The sequence below is a fragment of the Trypanosoma equiperdum genome, assembly GCF_001457755.1.
Source record: "Trypanosoma equiperdum strain OVI genome assembly, contig: ctg_1480, whole genome shotgun sequence".
Classification (NCBI taxonomy): Eukaryota; Euglenozoa; class Kinetoplastea; order Trypanosomatida; family Trypanosomatidae; genus Trypanosoma; species Trypanosoma equiperdum.
This window is the reverse complement of record NW_027123483.1, coordinates 179,099-203,984: the sequence shown is the minus strand read 5'-3', so window position 1 is coordinate 203,984 and position 24,886 is coordinate 179,099. Positions and strand designations below refer to the sequence as shown.

Below are 24,886 nucleotides of genomic sequence, written 5' to 3'. Positions count from 1 at the left end.
AGGGTGTGACGAGAAAATGGTGTATGAGAGTGAATCTTGCAGAAATATTACTTCTGCTGAAGATCGTGGTAGGGCATCGTCAGTCGTCGTGGAGCACCTGCGCGCTGCAATCGTTCAGGCAATGAAGAGTTCTGAGACGGCGGAGCTCGTCGCATTAATATGTGACAACAACGGGCTAACGGTGGAGGAATTTCTTCAGGCGCCGCATGAATTTACGGAAATGGAACTTTTTCTGCTGGCGACACCACAGCTTCCTCAACTGCGCTTATTTCCGTACCTTACCGTTGTTAAGGTCATGCACGTTGGACTGGAAAGTATGGAGCCTTTTTCACCTCTGCACCACATAGAGGAGTTGTGGTTGTGCGATAACAACATCACTGTGATTGAGGGCGTGCGGCAAATGCGGAGCCTCAAATATCTTTATTTGCAGGGCAATCTTATCGAGTCAATGGATGGTATTCCGTCTCTTCCCAATCTGGAAAGACTGTGGCTCTGTAGGAATCGGCTCCAGAATATACGGAAGCTTGATTTACTGCCGCAGTTACGGTCGCTGTGGGTCGCATCGAACCGTATCACGTCACTGGAGGGCGCTTTTGATTCCAGTATGACTGCATTGGAGGAACTTAACTTGTCCAACAATCAAATATATTTCTTCGGACAAATCAAGAATTTGAGTGTTCTCAAATCTCTTCGCGTTCTGTGGCTGAGTGACCCTATGTACGGTGACGCCCCCATTTATCACTTGAGTAATTACACTACCTTTTCATTGCAACATTTACCACACTTGGAGCAACTCGATGGTGTTTCAATTACGATGGAGCAACGTTCATTGACCGTGTCTGTGTACGCAAAAAAGAGCATATATTACAGCATGAGAGGGGCTATACTCAACGGTAATGTAGCTCTCATGTATAAATTTGCGCAACAGGAGGCGGAGAAGAAACGCAACTTCGCGCGCGATGCGATACGTCGTTTGGATATACAACTGATGAAGTTAGGCGAGTATGGCCGTGACGGCCAATATGTGAGTCGAGTTGTAACCGCCGAAGAGGAAGCGCACCGTCAAACGCTGAAGCGTGCGCGAGAAACCCGGGAGGTGGAATTAGAGGGGATTGAAAGACAGTTATTAGAAGCATGGAGCCGGACCACGTTCGAAACGGAAAGTTTACACGAGAGACTGCTTCTAGAACTTAATTCGTGTGGAAGTATTCGACTAGAAGAAGGCTCTGAAGCCGATAGTTGGTATGTCAATGCCGGGGAATTGCTGACTTCGCGCTTTGACGCCGATTTGTACGAAGGTATGGGCGTGACGGGCGTAAAGGTGAATCGCGTGTTTCGCATTACCTGTCAGGGCCTGCGGGAGCGCTTTGACAACCGGATACGTGAACTCGACGTTGACCTCGCAGATACTCGAAACCGACGCGCACTAATTCGTCTCTTTAGTGCAATACCTCGACATGCTAAAGACCAGCGTAGTTTCCTGTATGAGGTAATGACTAATGGTTTTCCTGGACTCTATGCTGAGGATGAGGGTGTACCTTTAACGAACAGTTTGTTTTACGCGGATCAAGAACGACTTCTTTCATTGAAGAGGAATCGGAATATATTCGGTCTGACGTCGCAACCGGATCAACTTTCCGCCCAGCTTTTGGTCTCACGCTTATTCCTAGGCAAATGTGTTGCAGAGATGGGAGGCGGTCGGGACACCAGTTTGGAAGAAGGAGGTGATAAGGCTGTCGAACAGCCTTTCATGACCGGACGCCGCAAAGTCACGAGGCGACACTATGGTGACGGGGTATTTTCTGTTTATCGCGCATCCGAACACAACCCTGCTGTGAAGGTGTGGCACGTCTTTGATAAGTGTCTCTTGCTTCCCGAGTACGTGATTGATTTTACGTACACGACGAAAGCGCACCTCACCATCAGTCCTCCACTGTCCATGTATGATAAAAGGGAATCGTTACAAGCTCTGCTTGATAAAGTAATGCCTATGGGCGCCCAAGACGCTATCAACGACGCGCGGACGGCAGGATATCCACTGCTTCACTTCTTGCATTGGTTGGACAGCAACGCCTTTCATGTTTATAGCAGTGGTGAGACGGAGAAGGCTATTAGTCGCGCCAAGGAACTATACCAACCTAAACACGGTCTGATGCTTATCAATGGGCCACTCACTAATGAACTAGTGGACTCATACATTAGCAACTACGGCACTCTTAGTGACTCTATGTTAACATATTGTGACATATCTGAAAAGCAAATTCACTGCATCCCAGAATCACTCACCACTTCCGCGTGGGGAGCACTGAAAACACTTCTTCTACACCATAATAAAATAACTACTGTTGCGTGGGAGGCCCTTGCAAACGCTGCTCCGACCCTCGAAACGTTAGACCTTGGAAACAATGAAATTGCGCGAATCGATCTCGGAGCTGCATCGTTTCCAGGCCTGAAAAAATTGTGTTTGAGCTTCAACAGCTGTAGTGCGATGGATGACCTGCGTCAGTTGCCGACGAAGATGCCGGAGTTGTGCTGCCTTCACATAGACCATAATCCGTGGATGATGAACAAGGTTGTGGAGCCCTTTTGCGTTTCTATCATGCCAGAGTTGCAGCAACTCAATGGTATTGCCATCTCAAGGCATGCCCGCCTCAGCTATTTACGGAAGCGAACTTTAATGCTGAACCAGTCTACGTTGCAGTACATAGTTTCTGAAGAGCAGAAATTGCGCGCGGAGTCGGCGACCGAAGCATTTCCCAACAGTGGGTGCGGGAATGTGTTAGATGACAGTAGTAGTAGTAACAATAACAATAGCGATGTCTTTAGATCACGCTACTTCGAGCAGGTGATTGCGAACATGGCTGATAGGGTGAACCAGGATCGCCCGTTCGCGCCAACTGCGGGGAAGGAGTTGTCAGGACCACCACTGAGAAGTGTTCGCGCCTTTTCATTTCATAGTAGTCTTAGCAGTGATATCAAGTGGGTCACACTACTGCCGCAGTTACGTCATCTTAGTCTTACTTCTCACCTAATAGAGGATATTAGTCCTCTGGCGCAGCTGCGGCATCTTAGGACACTGAATTTGAATGACAATCTTGTTAACTCAACAAAACCACTGGAAGGAATGAGGTTAATTTCCCTCGATCTTTCTAGAAATTGTCTTTATGAGGTGGACGGTATAGCAAGTCTTTGTGATTTGCGGTTTCTCTCCATCCGGCAGAACTTCATCACCAGTGTTACGGAACTACAGAATTGTCTTTCCCTTGAAGAACTATACCTTGCAGACAATAATGTCCCCGATGTACGTGAATTGTGCTTGCTTCAGAGCTTACCGAAACTAGTTTCAATGGACGCTGCGGGAAATCTTTGTGCCGAGCGTGAGAACGCGGAGAAGCTCACGGAGTATCGAGACTGTCTCTTGTACAATATGCCAAAGCTGAAGGTGCTTGATGGTCTCCCTGTTGCGGAGGCCGACCAGCAACGTGCACGGGATGTTTTTGCGGGACGTGTAAGCGCTGACTTACTTATTGAGCGTGTGGGGCCCGTTGAAATGTGGGGCACGGCTCAAGAGGTGGATCTTTCACACTGCGGTTTGAGGGAGTTGACCTTACTCGATCCCTTCAGTTGCCTCAGGGTGCTCCACTTGCATCACAACAATTTGGAACGGATTGATGGGCTCTCATCCTTAACCAGTATTGTTGCACTTGATCTTTCCCACAACAGGTTGGGACATTGCGCCGTTGGCCGAGTGCTACGGAATCTTCCGAACATTCATTCACTTTCTCTCGAGGGTAATCACATTACTGATGTTTCAGCCCTAAGCCTTGCTTTACCACGACTTCAATTTCTGAATCTCAAAGGGAACGAAATTTCTTCGATTGAAACGGGCTTACAAGACCTCCCAGCACTACGCGAACTACTGTTGGACAACAACAAATTACGTGCCTTAGGACCCGATTGCTTTGCGAACAATCACCAGCTTACAGATGTTTCAGCCGACGAAAATTATATCCGCACCATCGATGGTCTGCAGTCGTTACCGAGGCTCTCAATCTTGTCACTTGGGTCCAACCGACTTGGCGATATCCGTGCAATCGCCCAGGTTCTGCGGCACAGCGGCTGCCTCGCTGCTGCCACCTTTATAGGGAATGCTGTTGCCCGTAAACCTCCGTATCGCGTGCATATGATAGCGGCACTTCCCACGCTAACAACTCTGGATCATCGTGAGATTACTGATGATGAACGTGAGCGAGCTGAATTGATGCGTAACGCGGAGATCGGTACTCCGCATAATGTCGTACTCGATACAACTTTCCCCGCTGAAGCGGTGGGTGGTGCCCGAGCGAGTGCTCCTGTTGGGACCCTTCGCTCGATTGTGTTACATTCGCATCGCTTTCCTGCCCCAGCAACCCCGCGCCTCCAACTGCCGGTATGTAAAAACCCTCGTGGGGAGCAGCATGGACGAGAGGGCGTTGGGAAGGGATTTGCTCCGCGGCTACACGGTGCCCGTTAAATGAACGTTTAGGAAGTTTCTGCCCCGTAACTTCTCACCTTTTTTTATTTTTGTTACTGTTTCCCATTGCCTAACGGAGCCGATGCATGTTTGTTTGGCTGATGGCGTAGTAGTTTACTTCCTCTTGTTTTTTCCTCTCCCTGTCTCGTACGAGTTTTGATGAGCGTGTTTATAGGCCGTGAAACTGAGGTACGCTGCGTTAGGTTTGCGAAGTACGTGTGCTTGTGTTGGCGCTGGTGTATTCCGTTTAATTTTTTCTCTTTGTTTCGGTTTCACCACCCTTCTCTATCTCTCTCTTCATTTCTTTTGGTTGCTTTTGTTGTTATTGCTGTTTCACACCGTTTCCTTTCACTTCAACCGTTTTCGCGCGGGGTGTTGTACAAGCAAATATATAGATATATACCCATGTACAATTCGTAGAATTTTTGTGTGTGTGCGAGCAGTTGTATATCTGCCAGCACCATCAAAAAGAGAGGGGGGAAAATGTATGTGGGCCACGAAAGAAAAAAAAAAATAATAACTAAAATAACATAATAAACGCGGGATCAGAAGGATGAAAAACTGTGTAAAATGCCGAGTGTGTTGAAGGATGCAGAATGAGGGAGTGATACAAGGAAGGAGATGACGGTGGTGTGAGAAGTCATTTTTTTAAAAAAAGTTTTGAAGGAAGATGACTTCAACCTTTTTTTTGTTTTAAAGGACTGCATTAAAGGGGGAAAGTAAAAACATTGCCCTATGTATTTATATAATTATATCTCAACTTATATATTTATAATTTTAGGAAAGCTTTCCCCTCGAACGTGTGGGAAGAGAGAAACAAGGAAGAATTATGTACATTGCGTACCGTTGGCACCGTGTAAGATAACACACCATCACTTTCTTTTTTTTTTTGTGGTATTTGTCTCTCACACTTTTTTCGCCGCTTTTTTGTTTATTATTCTACACGACTACTGCGGTACATACATACTTATTTGCATGCATGACCAGACGTCGGTAACTTTGTTCGGTGCCCTTGTCACCGCTGTATTACTGTCCTTGTTGCTTAAGTTGATGCGGCGGTGAGATTGTCACTCCTTCTTTTCAACCTCAAGTGAGTAGTTATAACGGGGCTCTCGGGTCACCAGCGCAACACGCTCACGCGGAAAAAAAATATATTGCAAACCAAAACGGTTGTTACAATCCCTCTTATTTCCCTCTTTCAATCATTTATACATTTCCAGTTTACCGTCAACAGTTATTCGGAATACACGTCACACGACTGCGGTTCAGCAGGAGAATGCATAAATAGCCAAAGTCGGCGATCCTTGTAGTCGCTGCAATAACTGATTAAAAAAAAAAAAACAAAAACAACATGTCAACATATTTCTTGCACATCCCTTCTCCTCATACAACTGTTTGCTTCTGCCGTTCTTGTGAATACCCCTTTCACATTTAGTTCAGCGCCACTCTCACAAATCAAGGAAGGAGATCATTGGAGCGGCAAGTTTACGAATTGAGGAGGAAACTGGAGGGGGATAAGCTGACACGCTACCTTTCCTGTCAAAAAGGTGGATAGGCGGAAACGTGTTTTACCTGCGTCGAACGATATTTGCTTCACCGTAAGTGATGGACAAGAGTAAAACGATGGAGATCCTCCGGAGCATGAAGTTTATGCAACGCAAAGAGGAGGCGAAACGCCGCGAACTGTTTGAAGCAGACCAAAAGAGGCGAATGGAGGAGCGCTTGCACAAGCCTTCAGCGGCGGGAAGTGGTACCAGTGGCGCTGGGGATGGCTCTTTTGTTACACCCGCAATAAATGGTCCATCCACCGACACGGGCCGAAAAACAGCGACGATTTTCTACGATGTCAACTTTCCCCGTGAACTCTACTCTCACTCACGCCTCTCCTTCGCTGCGAAGGCGTTGGCAACAGCTTCATCTTCTTCAGTTGCTGGAGCAGGAGCGGAAGAGGCAAGGGAATTCCAGCAGCGTGAAAAAGAGGAGGAGGATTGTGGGTCGCGACACGGTGGAGGTGCTGAACATTCCTCTGATGACGGGGAGTATTGGGAAGATATTAATGAGAAGGATGCTACAGCTGTTGAGTTTGGAAACAAAAAGAAGCGTTTCTGCGTGAAATCGAATGCCCCGAAGTTACCCAAAGATCTTGAACGAAAGGTGTCTGGGGTTAAGCGAAAGCGACGCGGAGGCCGGGGCGAGTGAGTAGTTGAAGTACATGTGCTAAATAACAAAACACCAGGCATTGTCGGACAATGTTTTTGGTTGTTATTGTTGTCGATTCACGGACCACATCTGTCAGTAGGTGGGAAAATAGGTGGAGTTACCGAGAGGGGTTGGGGGTAGAGGGACGATGCGGATGATGGAATCGTACCTTAGTGTCGCAATAATTGGTTTTTCCCGCTTCATTTCTAACGACAGGATGGATGGGTGCTTCGATTGCAGACTACATCTTCTTCAACCCCTCATTTTTTCATATTTTGTTCGCTGCGCTGTTATCGCAGCTACATTTAAGGAGACGACGGTAAATATACAGAAGAAAAAATTACATCAAATAACCGTTCATGGCCGAACTACGGGAAGGTCTTCATCCTCAGACACAGGAGTGTTCTGGTACGAAGTCTGAGACGGACGCAGATGAAAACTTTGAGGCCATGCGCCACGCCGCCCTTTCAATGTTTAAACAGCGTACCAAAGATCTTACGATGGTTTCAGCCCTCACCGCAGAAGCCGACCAGGTGGAACAACTAAACACACAGGTGCAATCAACTATACAGAAACTGCAAGAGCAGAAGGCTTCACTGGAAGCTCAGATTGAGGCGGAGGAGCGTCGAGTCAAGCAGTGGGAAGCACAGCTGCGTGAAGTACACGGAATGCTCGCGCAAATGAAGGAGGACCAGACAATGTTTGCGGGTACGCAACGCTCATCCGAAAAAATAGTGCTGACGTTGCAACATTTCGTCTCACAATACACTGAAAAGGGTGGTGACGTTTCACGTTTGCTGGATCGAGCTCAGGAAGCGACAGGGGGGCGCACGCCTAATGAGTGGCGCGGGGCTGCTAACGACTTGCGCAGGCGTGGAGTTGTGCTCCGCGAGCACATTGAACAAATCGAGAAGCAACAAATCGTCCCTCAGGCACTCATGGATTTAATTATTGAGTGGACAAAAGGCGGGTGGAAAACATCTCCGGATTACTCCCCTGCGCTCTGTGTCTGTGAACAACTCGTTTTCTACGATCCTGAACAAGACGTAAGGGAGTTGGTAGCCTCGCGGTTGCGTTGGGATGCGGCGAAAAGCAGAACCATAAATGCCTCAACAGAGGGAGCAGAGACACTGGTTGATGACGCCATCCGTGAATTGGATGAACTTCTCGAAGCCGTAGCCGCCGTGGAGAGGGAGTGCGAAGATGCTGGTCTCTGTTGCACTTCTACCTTGAAAGACAGTCTAAACGGTGTAAAAGAACAGTGGTTAAATGTCCCACAATCACGGCAATTACTCATTGATGGTGTGAGATTGACTGAAGTTTGGAAGAAGCAACTGGAAGAACATGTTCTGGTGTCCAATCTTGTTTCTGAGCGCGTGGGTACACTGAGTTCTCACATCGATGAAGCTGAATCAAATTTTCAACATGAGAAGAAAAACTCAGAGTCTTCGAGGGAAATGTGCAACAACCTCCAGCTTTCGTGGACCAAGGCTCTTAATTTGGTGCTGATGCACGAGCGGAACATTGCGATCCGTGAAGTGGCAATATGGACTGTAGAGGCGGAGTCACAGAAACTTCAAACAAAGTTGGAATCCATTTTGGCACTGACAGATGCTCGCTGGGGGGCGATCCAAGCGCAAGTAATTCAGCTCTGTGCCGCCGTTGCTGCGGGGAAACAGGAGGCGGCAGCAGCGCAGTTGCTGTTGGAGGGCACCGCAAAGGATTGCAAGTCAGTGTCAGAAAACCTCTCCGAACTGCAAGACACTTGTACAAAGTTTGAAGCGGAGTTGCGCCACGAGTGCGAAATGATTCCCGGGAGACTGCCAATATGCTTTACCACAGAGCCTCCACAATCGGAGGAAGAAACTTCACAGACAGAGGAAGAGGAGGAGAATCTCATTCCTGAGACCACCACACGTCAGGACGTTCTGGACGAATTGCTTAAGTTTCCTGTGGGCAGCGATGTCGGTTTCACTGCTTCGGCATTAGGCACTGGATTAACTTCAACTGGGCTGGAGGTGGAGTTGTTGCGGTGTGTTGCTCAATGTGTCATTGCAATGAAAAAGCAGGGACTTGATGTTGAGGAAAAGTATCGTGCGTGGAAGTGTCGCATGGATGAGGAGCTCGCTGCAGCCAATGCCGACTAAGTGGTCGGATGAGTGTGAATGATTTATTACTTCAGGCTACTTTTTTTTCACTTATGATACTTGTTTTTTTTTTTAAAGAATACTGTACATATGTATGTTTCTGCATCGCTTTTTGGTTTGTTTCACATTCACAGGGCCTTGCTTTGGCAGTTCGTGAAGAAAAGATTTTTTTTCTTTTTTGCAAAGCTGGTGATGGACACATCACCTGACAGCTTGGAGGTAGATCCAAGGGATCAAACCAAATAACTCAAAAAGTTTCATCGTTTTTCATTTATTTTCGTTGTAATGGCTTAGCAGCGCTGAACATTCAATGTTCGTAGGTTTTTCCTTGTTTCACGTGTTTCAACTTATTTGATTTTTTTTTCGCAATTGCTGCACAGTGCACCCGGTTCAGTCGGTGTCCGTTTTCTTTAAAATATTAATGACAGATGACGAAACTTCTTGTAGCCTTGCCTTGTAGTTTTCTCTGAGTGACTGTTGTTGTACCAATTTTGCGACATAATCAAATTCATTCACTGTCTCTTATTTACACATTTTTTTTTACGTCCATTCTCCCCCCAGGTTCATTTAGTCGTGACCTACCGGTTAGCAGGTGATAGTTTCATTTCATTGTAATCAAAACAAGACGTGGGGGTGACGAAAGAAGAAAAACGAGTTTTTGTGCGCGAAATAAGTACAAAAGTAGAAGGGGGTATCAGTCAAGGAGAGGACATCAGGAGGAGATATCGCCATTAAAACAGAGAGACGGAGTGGAGAATCATGCAGTTGCATTTATCTTCAATCAGCATGATGTGTTTGCTGTTAGTAACACTGCAGTTGTCCTTCACCCCAAAGGTAACGAATGCCTCCATTTTTGGACAACCTAATGACCGTGATCTGTATGGTCTACTGGGTGTGTCACGTGGCTCCACAAAGGCCGAAATTAAGCGAGCATTCCGTACGATAACGCGGGAGCACCACCCCGACATGCAAGAGGGTGCTGAAGCAAAGGAAAAAGCCAAGGAATACATGGCAAAAGTGCTTGTCGCGTATAATATTCTATCAGATGATATCAAACGCAGTGATTATGATCAGTTCGGAAGGATTGCTGGTGAACGGCTTAACGCGGCAGATTTTACATCCGATGAGTTATTCGAGCGCTTTAATCAGCATCCACCTATTTTATCGAAATCTTTGCAACTGGAGAATCTCATAGTCTTGCGAAGGATTCTCAACTTCCGCGGAAACCGACTTTTCCTCCTTCAAGTGTACGATGACACGTGCAAGTCATGTCAATTGTTCTCTTCAGTGTGGGAGAATCTTGTGCACTCCACCCTCGTTGAATCGGGTGCAGTTGTGCTGTTACGTATTGACGCCTATTCTGACGAGGGTCCGGAACTGCTTAAGGAACTTCATGCTTCATACGACAAGGAAGTGAAGGTTTATGGTATTGCAGATGGGGTGGTGTGGAACATGCCACAGATGGCCGTCGCAGTGAAGAGTAACAGTCAGCGTCAATTGGATTACGCCTTAATGGAGTTCGTTGGCAACTTTTTTTATGACCGACGTGCCGAGGTGAATTCAATGGGCAATGTGGAGGATGTACAAGTTCTCCTTCAATGGCTGCGGGAGCGCCGTTCTGAGGGCGATTCCGTTCGCGTTTTGCTTCCCCCACTTGCAACAAACGATATGGGGGTGGCTTTATCCGCTCTATACGAAGGTTCAGCACTGGTTCGCAGTGTTCCACGGGCAGTGCTACTGAGTCTTGTTGAAGAATACTGTGCGCAATCCGTTGATGTGCTCGGTGGTGATGGTGAGCCCGTTCCCTTACCAGAGTTTGTGGTCGCTTCGGTTGAGCAATTACCTAATATATCTAGTGATGAATCTGCTGGTAATAAAAGTCAAATGAGAAGTTGTAGAGGGATAGTAGTTGGAGCTGCTGCTGCCCTGACCTACCGCAAGGCCGTTAATTTCCTGAAGGAGAGTTTTCCACAACGTCACCTCGGCATGTTAGGTCTTACGCATGTTACCAGTGTATCTTTCTTTGATATATGCAAAAAACACTGTTTGCTTTGGTTACGTGATAACTGCGAGGGTGAGCCCACCGGCACTTGGTTGGAAGCGTTAAGAGGTGACTACAAACCGTTCAAAGTGGGTTACATCTGTTTGAGCTCCGAGCCTTCTCTTAGGGATGCAGTTCCTCTGCCTTTGGGCACAACGGGGAACTTACTCCTGGCTCTTGTCGATGGTGACGATAGTAAGCTTCACGTGATGCCGGACATTCCTGATAAGGTAAACATAGCGCAGTCACTGTCCAGTATACTTGCAGAAGTTGGTTCCACCACACCACTGCAACTTGATGCACCACTTTCCCGCATTCTGTCGTCAGTACCGTTCCGAATGTCACGCAATCAATACTTATACATGTGTTTCCTCTGGATTTTTGGCCTGGTGTATCCATTCTTCTCTACGTGTTACCCCTTTTTCATGATGTTTGTGACGCACAAGTTGTTACAGCGGTATAACCTTCTCGGAAACAACAGAAATGACAACAACAGTCAGACAAACGAACAGCCATCGGGTGCGTCCAACACCTGCAGCCGCTGTAGCGGCACCGCCCCTTCAGGCAGTTGTAAATCCACCGCTTCAGTCACCCGTGGAAGCGCATGTGATAATGGTACATCTAGCAAAGAGGTTATTTCGTGCCCTATTGAGGTTTACACCTCAGCTGATTTGAGGGAGGCAAAAGATGGTCGAGGGTTTCTTATACTAATCTTTGCCGAAAACGGTAAAACTATTGAGCCGCCACAGTGTTTCGCGAAGGACTCACGCTTTGTCTTCCGCGCTGTTCCAGAAGATGACACCCTGTGGAGGCAGTGGCTTTCGCAACATGTGACTTCCACACACACGGGCGGTGCAGAAGAAAATGGCTTGAATAAGGGGGGTGCATTGCATGTTGTTGCGATCCGTCGGGGGAAAATGCTCGCTGCAATTAAATCCCTGTGTGCTTCGGTGGAGGCCTGGTTGTTTGATATGGCTGATGGTACAATTGTCGCTGACTTACCGCTTCCGGAGCTGTGACGAAACCAGTCATTTTTAGCGTACGTTTCTACGTCTTTTCCATTTTGTTGTAACCTCTTCTTCTTTTCTTCACTTCCGAGGCTCGCGGTGGAATGAGGTACAGATACTTTTGACATTTTTTAAAAAAAATGACAACACAGCGGATTAACGAGTGACCTTTCGGAATTCTTTGATATTATAAGTAATTTGTGTGCATAGATGGTATTTTGTATCGTTACCTCTCCCATGGTTCGTTTCCTTCTCTTACAGTCGTGCGAAACATTTTTGTTACATAGTCGCGGCGAAAGCTTCTTCTTACAGCACCACCTTTTCCCGTACCCCCGGGTATTTTGCATGCTATTTTTTTTTGTTGTTGTTGCTTTTACCTGTTGACTCCAATTACTCGTCTACGGCGCTTAAACCTTTCGCTGCGCTCATCATTGTGTAACTCCCTTTCGGACCCCCTTTCGATAATACCCATGGCAAATACAGATTAAAAAAGGAAGGAGGGGAACGTACACAATAGACGAAAATAAGATAAAAATAGAAAACGTATTTGATTTTGTTGGCTAAAACAGCACATTTTCCCGTTCTGTGATTACGTGAAATAGGCTTCTATGAGTGCTTCTGGAAGTGGAGTGGCTGCCATCTATGGCAGGGCGGAGGAGGCCCAAAATGCCCCGGTGAAGCTGCAGCCAGTCCCCGCTTTTGAACTCTATAAAGCTGCACGCGAGGAGGAGCTGTGTTCGTACCGCAGCCTTTGTCGGGTGTTGTGTATGCACAGCGGCGGGAAGTTGACCAAACAACAACGACGGATTTTGGAGGACATGCGGGAGGAGTTGTGTTTGCCCACGGAGCGCGCCGAAGCCGAATTGGCGGCGGCCCGGGAGGATGTTTTGGTCACGAGTGTTGCCGCCTCTGGTGTGTTGAAGCGTCGCCAGGATTTTTTTGATGGGGTCACTGATGTTCCTCTTGACACACTGAGCTACGCGGAGTCTGCGAAGGATGATAATAATTCCTTATACGTCGCACAAACGAAAGTGGCGAGAACAGAGCAGATTGTCGGTGGTGTTCACGGTCGTCATGCAGCTCCAAGTAAGATGTCGATCCGAGAGATTCATAAAAACTTGGAGCGAATCGGGAGGGAAGTTGCTGCAACTAGCAGTAAGTTGCTTTACTGCACCTCTGTGGTAGATCAACAAGCGTACCGTAACGTACTGCAACAGAAGCGGGAACAACTTCAAGCGATGCTTAGGGAAGTGGAGGATGCCCCTCCAGACATGTCTGGTATCGCCAGTGTAATGCCTTCAGAGCATGTCTACTGATGGTGGTTTGTGTTGGTTTCCCCCTTCTCTCTCTATCCTCCCCTCTTCTGTTTACTTTTTAATTTTTATTTGATGCGTATTTGGTTGCACTTTGTGGGTCTCAGACTGCTCTCTGGTGGTGGTGTTGGTGATTATGGTGTAATTGTTGTGTTTGATTCGGGTTGGACCCACTTGATTCCACGCATCGTGTATTCCTCTTTTTTTATATCCCTTTTCACATACCGGTGGTGGCAGGTGGAGGAAGGCGCTTCGTATGCTTTTCCCTAATTGCCCTGACCAGTAACAATTAAAGAAGGAAACATCCCTGAAATTATGACAGCAGCGAATTGGTGTACGCCCTTTTTGTGGATTGCTGCAAAGGTTTCCGTGACGTACTATTATTTCTGCTCTCAGCCTACTTTGTGCTATACTGGAGCGTTGTGTTACTCTGTGGGTAGCGGCGTTACCTCCCTTCTTATCATTGTTATCGCTCACCTTTGCCATTTTGGAGTGACCGTCTTTTTCTTCTTCTCAAATTGTGTTGACACTTTCTTCTACATATCTATCTAGCGTCCCGTTGCGACTCATTGTTGTGTCGTAAAGTAAGACAGCATTACGAATGGAATGCAAGGGACCGCATGTGCTAGCGCATATGCCAGGTACAACTGCCGCCAGAAGCAATACCACGGCATGCGCAACGCCGTTCAATTCGTGTTCCCTCTTCTGAGGAAAGTTTTAGCTTTTGCCAGAACTCCCCCTCGCGAGCAGCTGTTGAGCATGTTGGTAGGTGCCCCTTATTCGCTAGCGCACGAGGGTCCTTTAACTTGCACTCACCTGCACGCATTTGTCAACACTCCTGAGGGCGAACTTCTACGCATGTTCGAGGGATGCATTGCAGAACGGCTTGCAGCGCCACCTTCGCAACATGTGATGAAAATGTGGTCACCTGACTTGCAGGAATATTACAAACGCGCAACTGCCAAAGCGTGCGTGGACGCATCAGGCGAAAGGAAACCACAGAGATTCGAGGCTGGTCTAAGTGCTTGTAGCGTTTTTTCATTAGGAGTACAAAATCACACTGTCGAGAGCGATCTCTGGGGGGAATTCGGAAGCGGACATACACATCAAGGCACTTATTTGAACCCGTTTGGAGATCAGGCTGCACGTGAAGGCGAGGAGGACATAGCGAGTGATTGGTGTCGCTTAATTGATATGTACTCCTTGTTTTTACCAGATCGCTCTCCGTTGCATGAGTTGGAGAACCTTCCACAAGAAATCGGAATTGGCGAACTCTTGCTGTCACTCCTGAAACATGTCTACATGACTGATATAGATATCAAAACGATTGTGGATGTGGGTGGCGGTAATGGTTTTTTAGCTGCACAGCTCGCAGAACGGCTTGGTTGTGAATCTTTTGTGGTCGACCCATTTACACCTAAACATGCTATTGATAATGCGAATTTTCCACACTGGACCGTGGGTGCTCGCGTTAGGCAACGCAGGGAACGTCGATATCCGCTGCACCGTATTTCCAAGCGACTACAGGATGTTGACTGGGGAAATACTCACATAGATTTTGATTCTTGTGCCGTTGTGGCAAAGCACCTCTGTGGAACTTCTGTTGATAGTTGTTTGCGTCATTTAATGGCTTCTAACAAGCTTCCTCGGGTACTGGTTGTGGTCCCCTGCTGTTTTAATAAGGGAAGATACGCTGAATACTGTAACCCTGGTTTCCTCTCTCATGTGGCTGATGTGGAAGGTGAGTTGTCGTGGGAGCAGTGCACTCGCCTCACTGATTGGAATAAATCCTGTTACCAACAAGCTGGGAATCCATTAAGTTGCTCGTCTTGTTGCAGCTGTTGTAATGGTAGTTATGATCGAAGAGCTGGGGAGAAGAAAGTCAGCCGGAAAAGGAAGATGGAACACTTTCTTCCTTGTATGGACGACATAGCTACTCTAGTGGAGGTGATTATAAATTATGGACGCGTGCTGTGGCTGCGTGAGATGGGTTACCAGACCTCCGTCGTAGAATATGTTCCTCGCTGTGTTACACCGAAGAATCGAGCAATTGTAGCGGTGCGCAGAGAACGCAGTAGTGACGCAAGTCTGGAAATTACGATGTCGGACACACACCCCTCATTACCTGCCTTTCAATAACTCAGGGGGGGGGGACGGCTTACCCCACTAATTTTTTTTCGTGTAATATGGCATCCATGCCTCTACAGCTGCTGCCAAAGCGACTGATGCAGTGACTACTTGGGACTTTCATTAGGAACTGTGGTTATGCGAGACAAAAATTTAGCGCACCAATGCATCATTTCCATGGGACCAACGCGAGATGTAAGTGCTTTTTGATGAAGCGATTTGGTATTGAGTTTGTTGATGGGCGTATATGGTGGTGGCTGGAGCGAGTGGTGGCAAGTCTGTTAGGTGGACATGAAAGGGGTGGGTGGGTATGACTGCCCTTTCCTTTTACAGTTAACTAGCGTTCGAGGTTCCGCGATACAGCGGTGAATGAAGAGTTGACATATATGAAGGAAATTGTACCGAACCGCTATACAAATTCCCTCTTTATTTTGTTACTTCAACTACCATGTGGGTGCGGTGGTATTTTTTTTTTTCTTCCTTCTCTTCCAGTAACCTTAAACAGCACCCTGAAGATCCCGAGTGGGTATCGTAAGTGGGCACATCACGTCAGAGCTAGTGCATTAGGTCCCCTCTGCTCCATAGGTTAACGCAATCACATTAACCAATGGCTCTCGTGGAACCACTGGTAGGTCACTTATTGTCTAAGCACAACGACACCGTGATTGAGGGTCTTAGCAAAATAAAGAAAAATGCAACGGATAATGAGGGGTTTTCAACGGAGTTTTTACTTCATCCACAAGGTTTTGCAGCGCTTCAAAATGCACTATACAAGCAGGAACTTGCTGCTCCCGTTCTTCAAGCGATGGCAGAACTTGTGAAGTCGTGCAATAATGCTGGAGTTCGTTCGTTTGTTCTACGAGAAATGTGCCGTGGGCCATGCTTCAGCGTGCTGCGACATGCCCTCTCCGTGCTGTCCGATGCGACACTTCCAACGACGATTGCCGCGCTACAGTTTGCCTCTGTAGCTGCCGTTTATACGCCTAAAGTTCTTCTTTCGCGTTTTGGCAATGTGGTCCCCTTTCACTTTGCCTGCTTCCGCCCGCAGTTGCCGTATTCTCAGCGGCGCATTCGTCTTGCGCGGGCGAAGTTTTTAATAGATCTTGTTATATCCTCGCGTGCCGATGTTGCCGAGTCCGTTCTGTGTATGCACGGTTTTCTCACTCACCTCCTTGAGGACGCCGGAGAACTTCTTCAGGAAGGAACAGAAACTGGTGTTGAAGTTGCACAAACTGCGCTACAGGTGTTCGGTAAGCGGTTCATTGACTCGCGGATCCCGCCAGCAAAGAAACGATCGGTTCTTCTTGCGCAGAAACACACACTCCGCTTACTGGTTAAGGCACTGGGCCATTCACTGGTCTCTGAGAGTGTGCTGCATATATTATACCGAACAGTTACTGAGCTAATGGAATCACCGATGGATTTTCAGCTCATGCATGTCGATGAAGAGGACAAAGGAATGCCAAACCGGCTGCTTTTCTTCATTTTGAAGCGACTCCGACCGAGAAACACACCGGCGGCAGCGCGGCTTCTGATATTTATCTTACACCAAGCACCAGGTCTTATTCGACCATACTTCACTCGTGCGTCTTCCCATCTGGAGGAGGAAAGCGGGAATGGTCGTGTAAGCGCGTCTATCGGAACAATTTCCACAATGAACGTTATAACACGGGCAATGTTGGCGCCAATACCTTACCATCTGGCAGCTGGCAAGGCGAAGCTGGAGCCTGTGGAGGCGAGGGCCACAACGTTTTTTACAATGAGCCCCGCACACGTAGCCGAGGAAGTGTGCCCACCGTGGGTAGCTGAATATGTTCATCGAATGATCAATGGGTCCACCGATCTACTGATGCTTTCCTTCGCTCTGCAAATGACGTACGCCATTCTAACACGAGCAAAAACCGTATTGGGTCTTGTGGTCAAACTACAAGAGAAACAGGGAAGAATCGAGGATGAGGAAAGTGTTGAAAGTGAAAATGAGGACAACGAGTGCGACTGGGACGCGTACAACGCAAAGGTTCAGTCAGCGTTGTTGAAAACCGTTCCCAGTTGGGAGGAGTTTTGGCATCGGATGACCCAGCAACTTCATCACATGATGCTCCCGCCAGGCCGCAGTCCGCAGGAGGAGAACAACGGGTGGAAACCTGACGGGAAGGTCATGTTTTTGTCGCAGCGCATGTTCTTGTTGATGGAACTTTACAGCGAGGTGTTCCATCTTCGTATACCATGGTTGAGTGCCCTCCCAACGCGGCTTCCAGTGTTCCGTCCCTGTGATCAACCAATCGTAGATGCTTTGCGCCGTGGCGAGGTGGTTGTTTCGAGGTGGCCAGCTCCAGGTATTGCTGCGCTCTGTTCGCTCCTTGTGTCATCTCTCTCCCGGGGTGTCTCAATGACAAAAATGCACCATATTACCATGAGCTCCCCAACGGGTGGTGTTCAGGAGTGGCCGTTGCTCCTGAACGTGGTGGCATGGGCCATCAAGCACCGAGACGAACCGAGTGAGGAGATTCAATTTGCCCTTGCTTGGGTTGCGCGTCTACTTCAGTGGACTGTGCATAGTGTAACTGTGCGTTTTGTGTGCGAGTTGGAGGAGGCCTACTTGTGGCTTTCAGTGTTGAATGAGGCAACACTTCCCTGCTTTTTGCATATGATCAACAACTTACTCCAGCGGAGTTTATCAAAAACTGCGGACCGTGTAACACAGGAGTTAGCGCATGGGGAACACGGTGTGCTTGTTAACGCTGCGCGTACATTTGCAGCTAAGTTTGACGCAAAAACCTCGGGGAAGGACGATGGGGGTGGTGAAAATGACATTAAATTCCTGAAAAGTGATGACAGCGGGGGCGTAAAGCGGGAGAAGAATAAAAGGGACGGGAAGAAGTTCGTGAAGGATTTATGGGTGCTTGATATGCAGGAGAATATGGCTTTGTTTAAATTAGTCATCGATCGTGTTGAACGAAAATGGTGCAACCGTGTGGATTTAATGAGGGAGCACCTACACTCTGTTTTTACCGTATGCCATGAAGAGCATGGGAAGCGTCGAATCGCGCTTACGGTCTTGCAAGCAGAAAGAGAGCAGCGCGCGCTGCAGCCGCTGCACGATCAAGTGATTGGCTTTTGCCGCACATTGACTCCTCCAACGCTAGTGGTTGATACGGAGGAGGCAGAAGTTCAACTCCTCTCATTCATTCGTGATTGCGATGTGAGGGAGGGACGGCAACGCGCGAAACTCATCCGGCGACTTAGCAAACACAGTAGTCCTACTTTGTGGTGTCGCTATCCAACGGTATGTTGGGAATTATCAGCACTCTTCTTGGTTCGGATTAAAACTCGCAGTGGAGAAAGGGACAATGATGCGATGAGCGAGACTACTGAAGTAAGCGACCTTGAGGATTTGAGTCAGGCCTTACTTCAGCTTGTAGGAGGAGAAATTGGTGATATCACGAAAGTGCTTTTGGAAAATAGCTCCAATGAAGGAAATGCCGTCGCATTCCTGTTCCTGCTCTTAGTTACTGTTTGGACACTCTTGAAGGAGCATTCTAGTGTTTCCCATTATAGGAGCAGTACACGCACGACTATTGACGTGAATTTGTTCGCGCCCCTTTCAGTTCTGCTTCTGCGTACGTATTCGGGTACTCTGTCAATGGTGGACCGTATACGGTACTGCACGCTTCTATCTATGAATTACTTCCTTCGCGCGCAATCACAATCAAATCCACTGGTACCAGATGGGAATGATCCAATGGACTTGGAACCAACTCCCGAGGAGAGCGACAAATCAGAGGAAGCGGATGATGAGGGCTATTGCGGGGACTCCCGTTGTTACGACAATTCAGCAGTTTTTAGTGGTATCGATGTACCGCAGTTTCTGACGGAACATCGCTTTCTTATAATGGACCATCAACGTGCTCCCCAAGTCACGCCTGAAGTCGATATGTTGTCTCTCCTCGTCGATGCCTGGACCCACGAGGAAGTGGCCACGGCAGCGTTACAGTGCCCTGTGAGGCTTCACAATAACATTTTACTTTCACGGAGGGGTGATGTGGGCTGGGAACTGTTGCGCACCGTGTTCCCTGAATTCAACACGCCAAAGGACGTCGAGCTGGCCTCTTTTGACACGGTAGTTTCAGCCAATGTGATGGATCCTCGGTATCTTGTTCCTCTTCTTCATACTGTTCTCGCGATGCCGGCTGAACAGTTGCCACGACGGAATGTTGGCACGAAGTGCATACCTGTTTTGTTGCGTTCTCTTTCCTTCACGGACTCGCACCTACGGCGCATGGGAGCGGCAGCGTTGGGTTCTGTGTGGACGCCGAGTGGGCCGACGCGTATTGTTGTTGGATATACCCGGTTGAAGCTGACACAGTTGGCTGCTAAGAGGGAGCGTCAGTCCGGTAGTGGGAGCCGGCTTGAACGGCAGCAACAAACAGAAACTAGTGCTGAATGGAACTGCCCACTGCTACCAACACCTATATCTGCCTTCTTGGTCATGGCAATGGCTGTACTTGGAGATGCACGGCATCCAATGTATCACGATGTTATGCATTTCTTGCTGGCAACAAAGGCAGCATTTTCGGACCCAGTACCGCTTCATCGGTTCCTGCTGTCGTTTCCACTGGCATGCATCACGACGCCAATTATGATCAAGCGCCACGAAGATATGAGAAACAAGGCAGACAAAAGTTCTATGGTGGCTGCTTCAGCCGAGGGGTTACTTGATCAGCTGCGTTCTGAAGGTCCAATCCACCTTGAGTTCGTCACCCGCCTCGTTGCACATGGATGTCAAACCTGTAGCGACATGAAGGCGATTCTGCATTCTGAGTCCCTGTATTCCCTCACCATGCTGATCTCTATGCTTGCTGCCGCGGATGACATTCGGCTTATGATGCTGCGATCTGTACACGCAATTTGCACTACATCCACAACTGTTGGCATAATGGCTGTATCCGACGGTCATATACTTCAGTGGTTGTTGGGATTTATACAACAGCTGACAGCGGAATACGGCAAGGACGTTCATTCATATGGAGGAGTGCTCTTTATGGAAGCTTTGTGTTTCTTGCAGAAACTCGCTTCACTCGCGTTTATGCTGCCGCTATACGGGCAACATGTGCGGCAGCAAGTGTGCATCATCCGTCGCGCGCTCACAGTGAACGGCGTGACAACTAAAGCTGTATTGGATGCTGTGGATACCGTTGCCGGGCAGTTAGACGGCGAAGCGGAACTCACAGCGTCAGGAGCGTCGATACTTCAAGGAAGGAGACGAAAAGTTCCTTGCCGTGGTCCTACCAATGGACACAACAATAGCCGAACCAGTAGAGGCGGGTATGGCAGTCGTTCAGGGAATCGTCGACGGCGCTGAGGTCGCAATGGTGTGAAGGACGCTGCTGCTGCTTTTTGGGGTTCCTCGTTTTAGTGGAAGAGAGGAAGTGTGGTGGCTTACAGATGAGAAGGGCAATAGTCAGCGTGCGTGAAAGGGTGACAAGGGATATGGTGGCGAGTAGTGGTCGTTGTTAATAGTATGCGAGACGATGTCCCTAAGAATATGGAATAAAGGATGGGCGATACGAGCATTTTAACACCTATTGCTGAAGACGATTAAACGAATAACTAGCCGAAATGTGAACTTATGTGCCTGCACGCCAGGTGATAAGAGATGTGTTGGCACAGGAAAGGGGAGATAACGTTGCGTTGCGGGTTGAAAGAGGGAGGTGTGTGATATGGGAGGAGATAAAAAGGTAACTGTGGGTGTTTGAAAAACATGTATAAGGAAACGGGCACACCCACACGGAAACACGCAAATATCTGTTCTCAACTACACTCTTCCGTCGCGTGAAACGGAACCCTTGGGTTTCACATACCTCACTTTCTGAAGTCACTGCGCAATCAGTGCTGGTACCGGTTGTAAATAATCTTTTGTCTTATTTAGGGGGGGGGGCTGGATCCCCATCTACTCATCTTATCGGACAAGGCGTTACACCCCTGTGCAAGCGTACTACTGGTGTTCACTCTAATGAGGACATTGCGACTAAATCTTTACTTCTAAGTTTTGACCACTTCTTTGTTTTAGCCTTTTTTGTCTTCACCTTGATTGCTCGTTTCCATATATATTTGTTTTGCCGATTGCCCCACCTATTTTCCCTTTTATTCTCTCATTTTTACCCGTACCGCCTTATGATGCACAAGTGTTTTTCCACGCAGTAGGTAGCGGCTGCTATTGCGGGGGGAAGGAAGTACTGAAAAAGTGACGCGAGCCAATTATATTAATACATATAGAGGAGTGGAAAGAGGAAGCCATAATAAAGAATCATAAAGCGTGGAGAAAAACCATTTGCGGCAGGTTACCCAAAGCACACGTGGACAAGCAGAGGCTTGTATATCCATATACATATATGGATATACGTCGATTTGCGTTTAGAGTACAATAAGTTTTTCTCTAGTTGTATCAGGGGGTTGCTTACTCCCGTTACGTTTCTTTAACCTCTCATGAATTGCAACTGTGGCACACCAGTGCGTTGTGTAGTAGACAAAAGTGGCAAAATCTGTTACGTATGCCAATATCACAGATGCCGCTTTTGTGCCAACTCCCCCATTCAGGCAGAGGGTTGGCGTCGTATTGTTCCTCAACCTCCACCAAGAAACGGTTCGGGAGCTGTTTCCAGTATGGAGACATGTGCTATTCTGCGATTTGAAGCCCTTCTGCATCCGGAAAAAAAGGTGATGTATTGCACCGCCACACCGACCGCGCCGATGTGCAAGGAAGTGCTGGCGGTGTTGGAGGACGAACAGTTCAAACCAATGTGGTATGTGAAAAGGATGGCGTATGTTTACCCGATAGAATCATACGAACGTTTGATTCTTGCGCTCCGAAAGTTCTCTTCACATCAGCTGCAGGTAGAAAAGATACCACCGTTTTTCTTCAGTTGTGTACAAGCTGCGAAGGACAACGTACTTGAGCATGAGAAGCAGGTGAAGGTGAATCTGTCTCAGGGTCCAGATCCAGATGATGTGGTTTACTCTCAACTACACCCTTTTCAAAAACGAGGTGTGGGATTTGTTATTGCTCGTGGGGGTCGTGGGATGATTGCAGATGACATGGGTCTTGGTAAGACAGTCCAAGCGATTGCCTTTGCCCATCACTACCGTAACGAGTGGCCACTGCTTATCATTTGCCCGCTTTCCTTGGTAGACAATTGGGAAAAGGAAATAATCCGATTTTGCTCGATACCGGTAGGGCGGATAGCCACGGCACACACAACAAAGAGGTTTCGCATCGATGGAGTTCATAGTATTGTTATTGTACCGTACTCATCTTTAAAATGTCTCGAGGGTGTCTCGGTGACCTTTAAGGTTGTTATAGTGGATGAGTCGCACTACATAAAATCAGGCACCGCTCAGCGAACTACAGCAACACTTAAACTGTGTCGTGCAGCCAAACGAGTCCTGTTGCTTTCAGGAACTCCTGCTATGTCTAGGCCTGTCGAACTATATTCTCAGCTTCAGGCCTTCGTAAACCCTTCATGCATGCCGTCAAAAACACAATTTTGCGCGAGGTACTGCAATTCTTTTCAAGGCCGCTTTGGTGTAGACTGCACCGGACACTCCAATATCAGCGAATTGCATGCGTTAATACAGCATTTTGTTGTCCGTCGAACAAAAAGTGAACTGGCGAACGAGTTACCGTCAAAGAGCAGGCATTTGCTCTATCTGTACATTACACCAAAAGAAAAAGCAGCCCTTGAAAAGGATATTACAAAACTGCGTGAATGCCTGAGAAATGGTTTGGCATTGCCGGGTTTGACAGATCCCCTGACACCTTCTGCGTTTGCGTCAGATCCTCATGGCACTCCTGGTGGTCCTCCATCGCAATACTCAGCAGGTAAGCAACTAAATATTCTCGAGCTGCGCACAGCAACAGCGAGGGCAAAAACAACGGCTGTCCAGGACTACATACGTGGCGTAGCAGAGCAACTCGTTGAAACAAATGAAAAAATGATCGTTTTTGCCCACCACCGTGTCATGTTAGATGGCATTCGCGATGCCATTGAATCTGTCAACCCGCGAAAGCCCCTAGACTATATTCTCATTTGTGGAAATACGGCCGCCGCACAGCGTGAGGAATTGCTTAACCATTTCCGTACATCACCCACCTGTCACCTTGCTGTATTGTCTATGCTCGTTTGCGGAGTGGGGCTAAATTTGACATGCGCAACGATGGTTGTCTTCACTGAACTTGACTGGAACCCATGTACACATTTGCAGTGTGAGGATCGTGTGCATCGCATCGGGCAATCGTCATCATGCTTTATCAAGTATCTCCTAGCTGAAGGAACCTCTGACACCATCATTTGGCCACTGCTTCAAAACAAGCTGAGTGTCACAAAGGCACTACTGGAGGATGGCGCTGCTGCCAATGGTGTCAACGGTAGGTCTGACGGCCTTGTCAGCAAAAACACTAATGTGGAAAGTGTCCGTCGTTCTGATCTATCGACGACTCCACCTCTTCCGAAGGGAAGGCAGCTAACACTAGGAGAATGCAAGAGCAGTCAAACTTCAGGTCCTAGCACACCACGCACACCTTGCACAGAGCGTGCGGAGGAAACCCCTTCTTCTGCCGCTGAAGGTGATGGTAACAAAAAGACCAACGCCACGCAATTGCCTTCGCAGGGAGGTCAGACGGCGAAATCAGAAGAGAAGCCTGTTTTTATCGATATACCAACACTGCAGAAGCAGCGTCAAGAGAGGCAATCGAGTCTTGTTGTCCTGCAATCTACATGCAGCGGGGGGCAACCTGCTCCTAGTGTAGTGATTCCCGTTGCTGTTTCCCCTCAAATTTCTCCATCGGGTTCAAAACCACCCGTGACGACTGTGCTGTTGGGAAAGGGTGTGGTCAGTAACGAACCGCAGATAAGCACAGCGGAGAAACAAGTATGTATTGCTTCTTCTGCCGCGCTTTCGCCAATGCCAGACCTTGCTGCTAATATAACCCCTGCTGCTGCCATTACCTCCCCCCGTACTACTACTACTACTCAGGGTGTTACTAAGTTGGTTGAAAGTCCTGCCACCGGCCCTATTTGTTCCCCGTCTACTCAACTTCGACCAACGCCGCCGTTTTGTTCTCCCTGCGGTACTGTGAGGAGAACACCTTTTGTGCTTAGTCCCGCAATTGCGATATCTGCTCCTTCAAGCGTATCTCAGGGTGTAGGTGGGACATGTGTGTCTGCAGTTCCCTCCAACAGGGATGTGGATGATGGTGTCTTGCTTTCAAATGCATCAGCAGTGTCACAATCTGAGGCCTTACGCAGTTACAACTCAAGGCGCACGCGATTTACCGTAGGAAGTGTGGGGGAGAAGCGAGTGCGAAACAACAATGAAACCGGTGAGACTCAGTGAAAACTCTAGTTGTTTTATATTTGGTTAAAATATATTTACTTGTTTTTGCTTTTACGTTCTCTTCCCTTGTGTACCGTTAGCGGTGTTTTGTTTACATATGGCAAATGGTGGTCAGATGAGGTGAAGCCAGTTCCCTTCCTTGTAGC

The 24,886-nt window shown here is 47.9% G+C and overlaps 7 protein-coding genes and 1 pseudogene across 8 annotated transcripts; all 8 read left to right on the top strand.

The window, feature by feature from the left end:
* Positions 1-16: 16 nt before the first annotated feature.
* On the top strand, positions 17-4,513 carry TEOVI_000491200 (leucine-rich repeat protein (LRRP), putative; the record flags this gene model as incomplete). Its single annotated transcript, XM_067221745.1, has 1 exon — positions 17-4,513. One exon carries the CDS (start codon positions 17-19, stop codon positions 4,511-4,513), a length of 4,497 nt encoding a protein of 1,498 aa, XP_067077846.1.
* A 1,605-nt stretch (positions 4,514-6,118) lies between these two features.
* TEOVI_000491100 (uncharacterized protein) lies at positions 6,119-6,712 on the top strand (the record flags this gene model as incomplete). Its single annotated transcript, XM_067221744.1, has 1 exon — positions 6,119-6,712. The coding sequence occupies one exon, from the start codon at positions 6,119-6,121 to the stop codon at positions 6,710-6,712; it is 594 nt and encodes a 197-aa protein (XP_067077845.1).
* A 359-nt stretch (positions 6,713-7,071) lies between these two features.
* On the top strand, positions 7,072-8,859 carry TEOVI_000491000 (uncharacterized protein; the record flags this gene model as incomplete). The annotated part of the gene is made up of 1 exon (XM_067221743.1): positions 7,072-8,859. The coding sequence occupies one exon, from the start codon at positions 7,072-7,074 to the stop codon at positions 8,857-8,859; it is 1,788 nt and encodes a 595-aa protein (XP_067077844.1).
* A 759-nt stretch (positions 8,860-9,618) lies between these two features.
* TEOVI_000490900 (chaperone protein DNAj, putative) lies at positions 9,619-11,919 on the top strand (the record flags this gene model as incomplete). The annotated part of the gene is made up of 1 exon (XM_067221742.1): positions 9,619-11,919. One exon carries the CDS (start codon positions 9,619-9,621, stop codon positions 11,917-11,919), a length of 2,301 nt encoding a protein of 766 aa, XP_067077843.1.
* Positions 11,920-12,515: 596 nt separating this feature from the next.
* Positions 12,516-13,223, top strand: TEOVI_000490800 (uncharacterized protein; the record flags this gene model as incomplete). The annotated part of the gene is made up of 1 exon (XM_067221741.1): positions 12,516-13,223. The coding sequence occupies one exon, from the start codon at positions 12,516-12,518 to the stop codon at positions 13,221-13,223; it is 708 nt and encodes a 235-aa protein (XP_067077842.1).
* Positions 13,224-13,826: 603 nt separating this feature from the next.
* On the top strand, positions 13,827-15,359 carry TEOVI_000490700 (Methyltransferase TRM13, putative; the record flags this gene model as incomplete). The annotated part of the gene is made up of 1 exon (XM_067221740.1): positions 13,827-15,359. One exon carries the CDS (start codon positions 13,827-13,829, stop codon positions 15,357-15,359), a length of 1,533 nt encoding a protein of 510 aa, XP_067077841.1.
* A 595-nt stretch (positions 15,360-15,954) lies between these two features.
* On the top strand, positions 15,955-20,709 carry TEOVI_000490600 (uncharacterized protein; the record flags this gene model as incomplete). Its single annotated transcript, XM_067221739.1, has 1 exon — positions 15,955-20,709. One exon carries the CDS (start codon positions 15,955-15,957, stop codon positions 20,707-20,709), a length of 4,755 nt encoding a protein of 1,584 aa, XP_067077840.1.
* A 1,124-nt stretch (positions 20,710-21,833) lies between these two features.
* TEOVI_000490500:pseudogene lies at positions 21,834-24,740 on the top strand (annotated as a pseudogene). Its single transcript has one exon. A coding segment is annotated over exon 1 (2,907 nt).
* Positions 24,741-24,886: the final 146 nt, after the last annotated feature.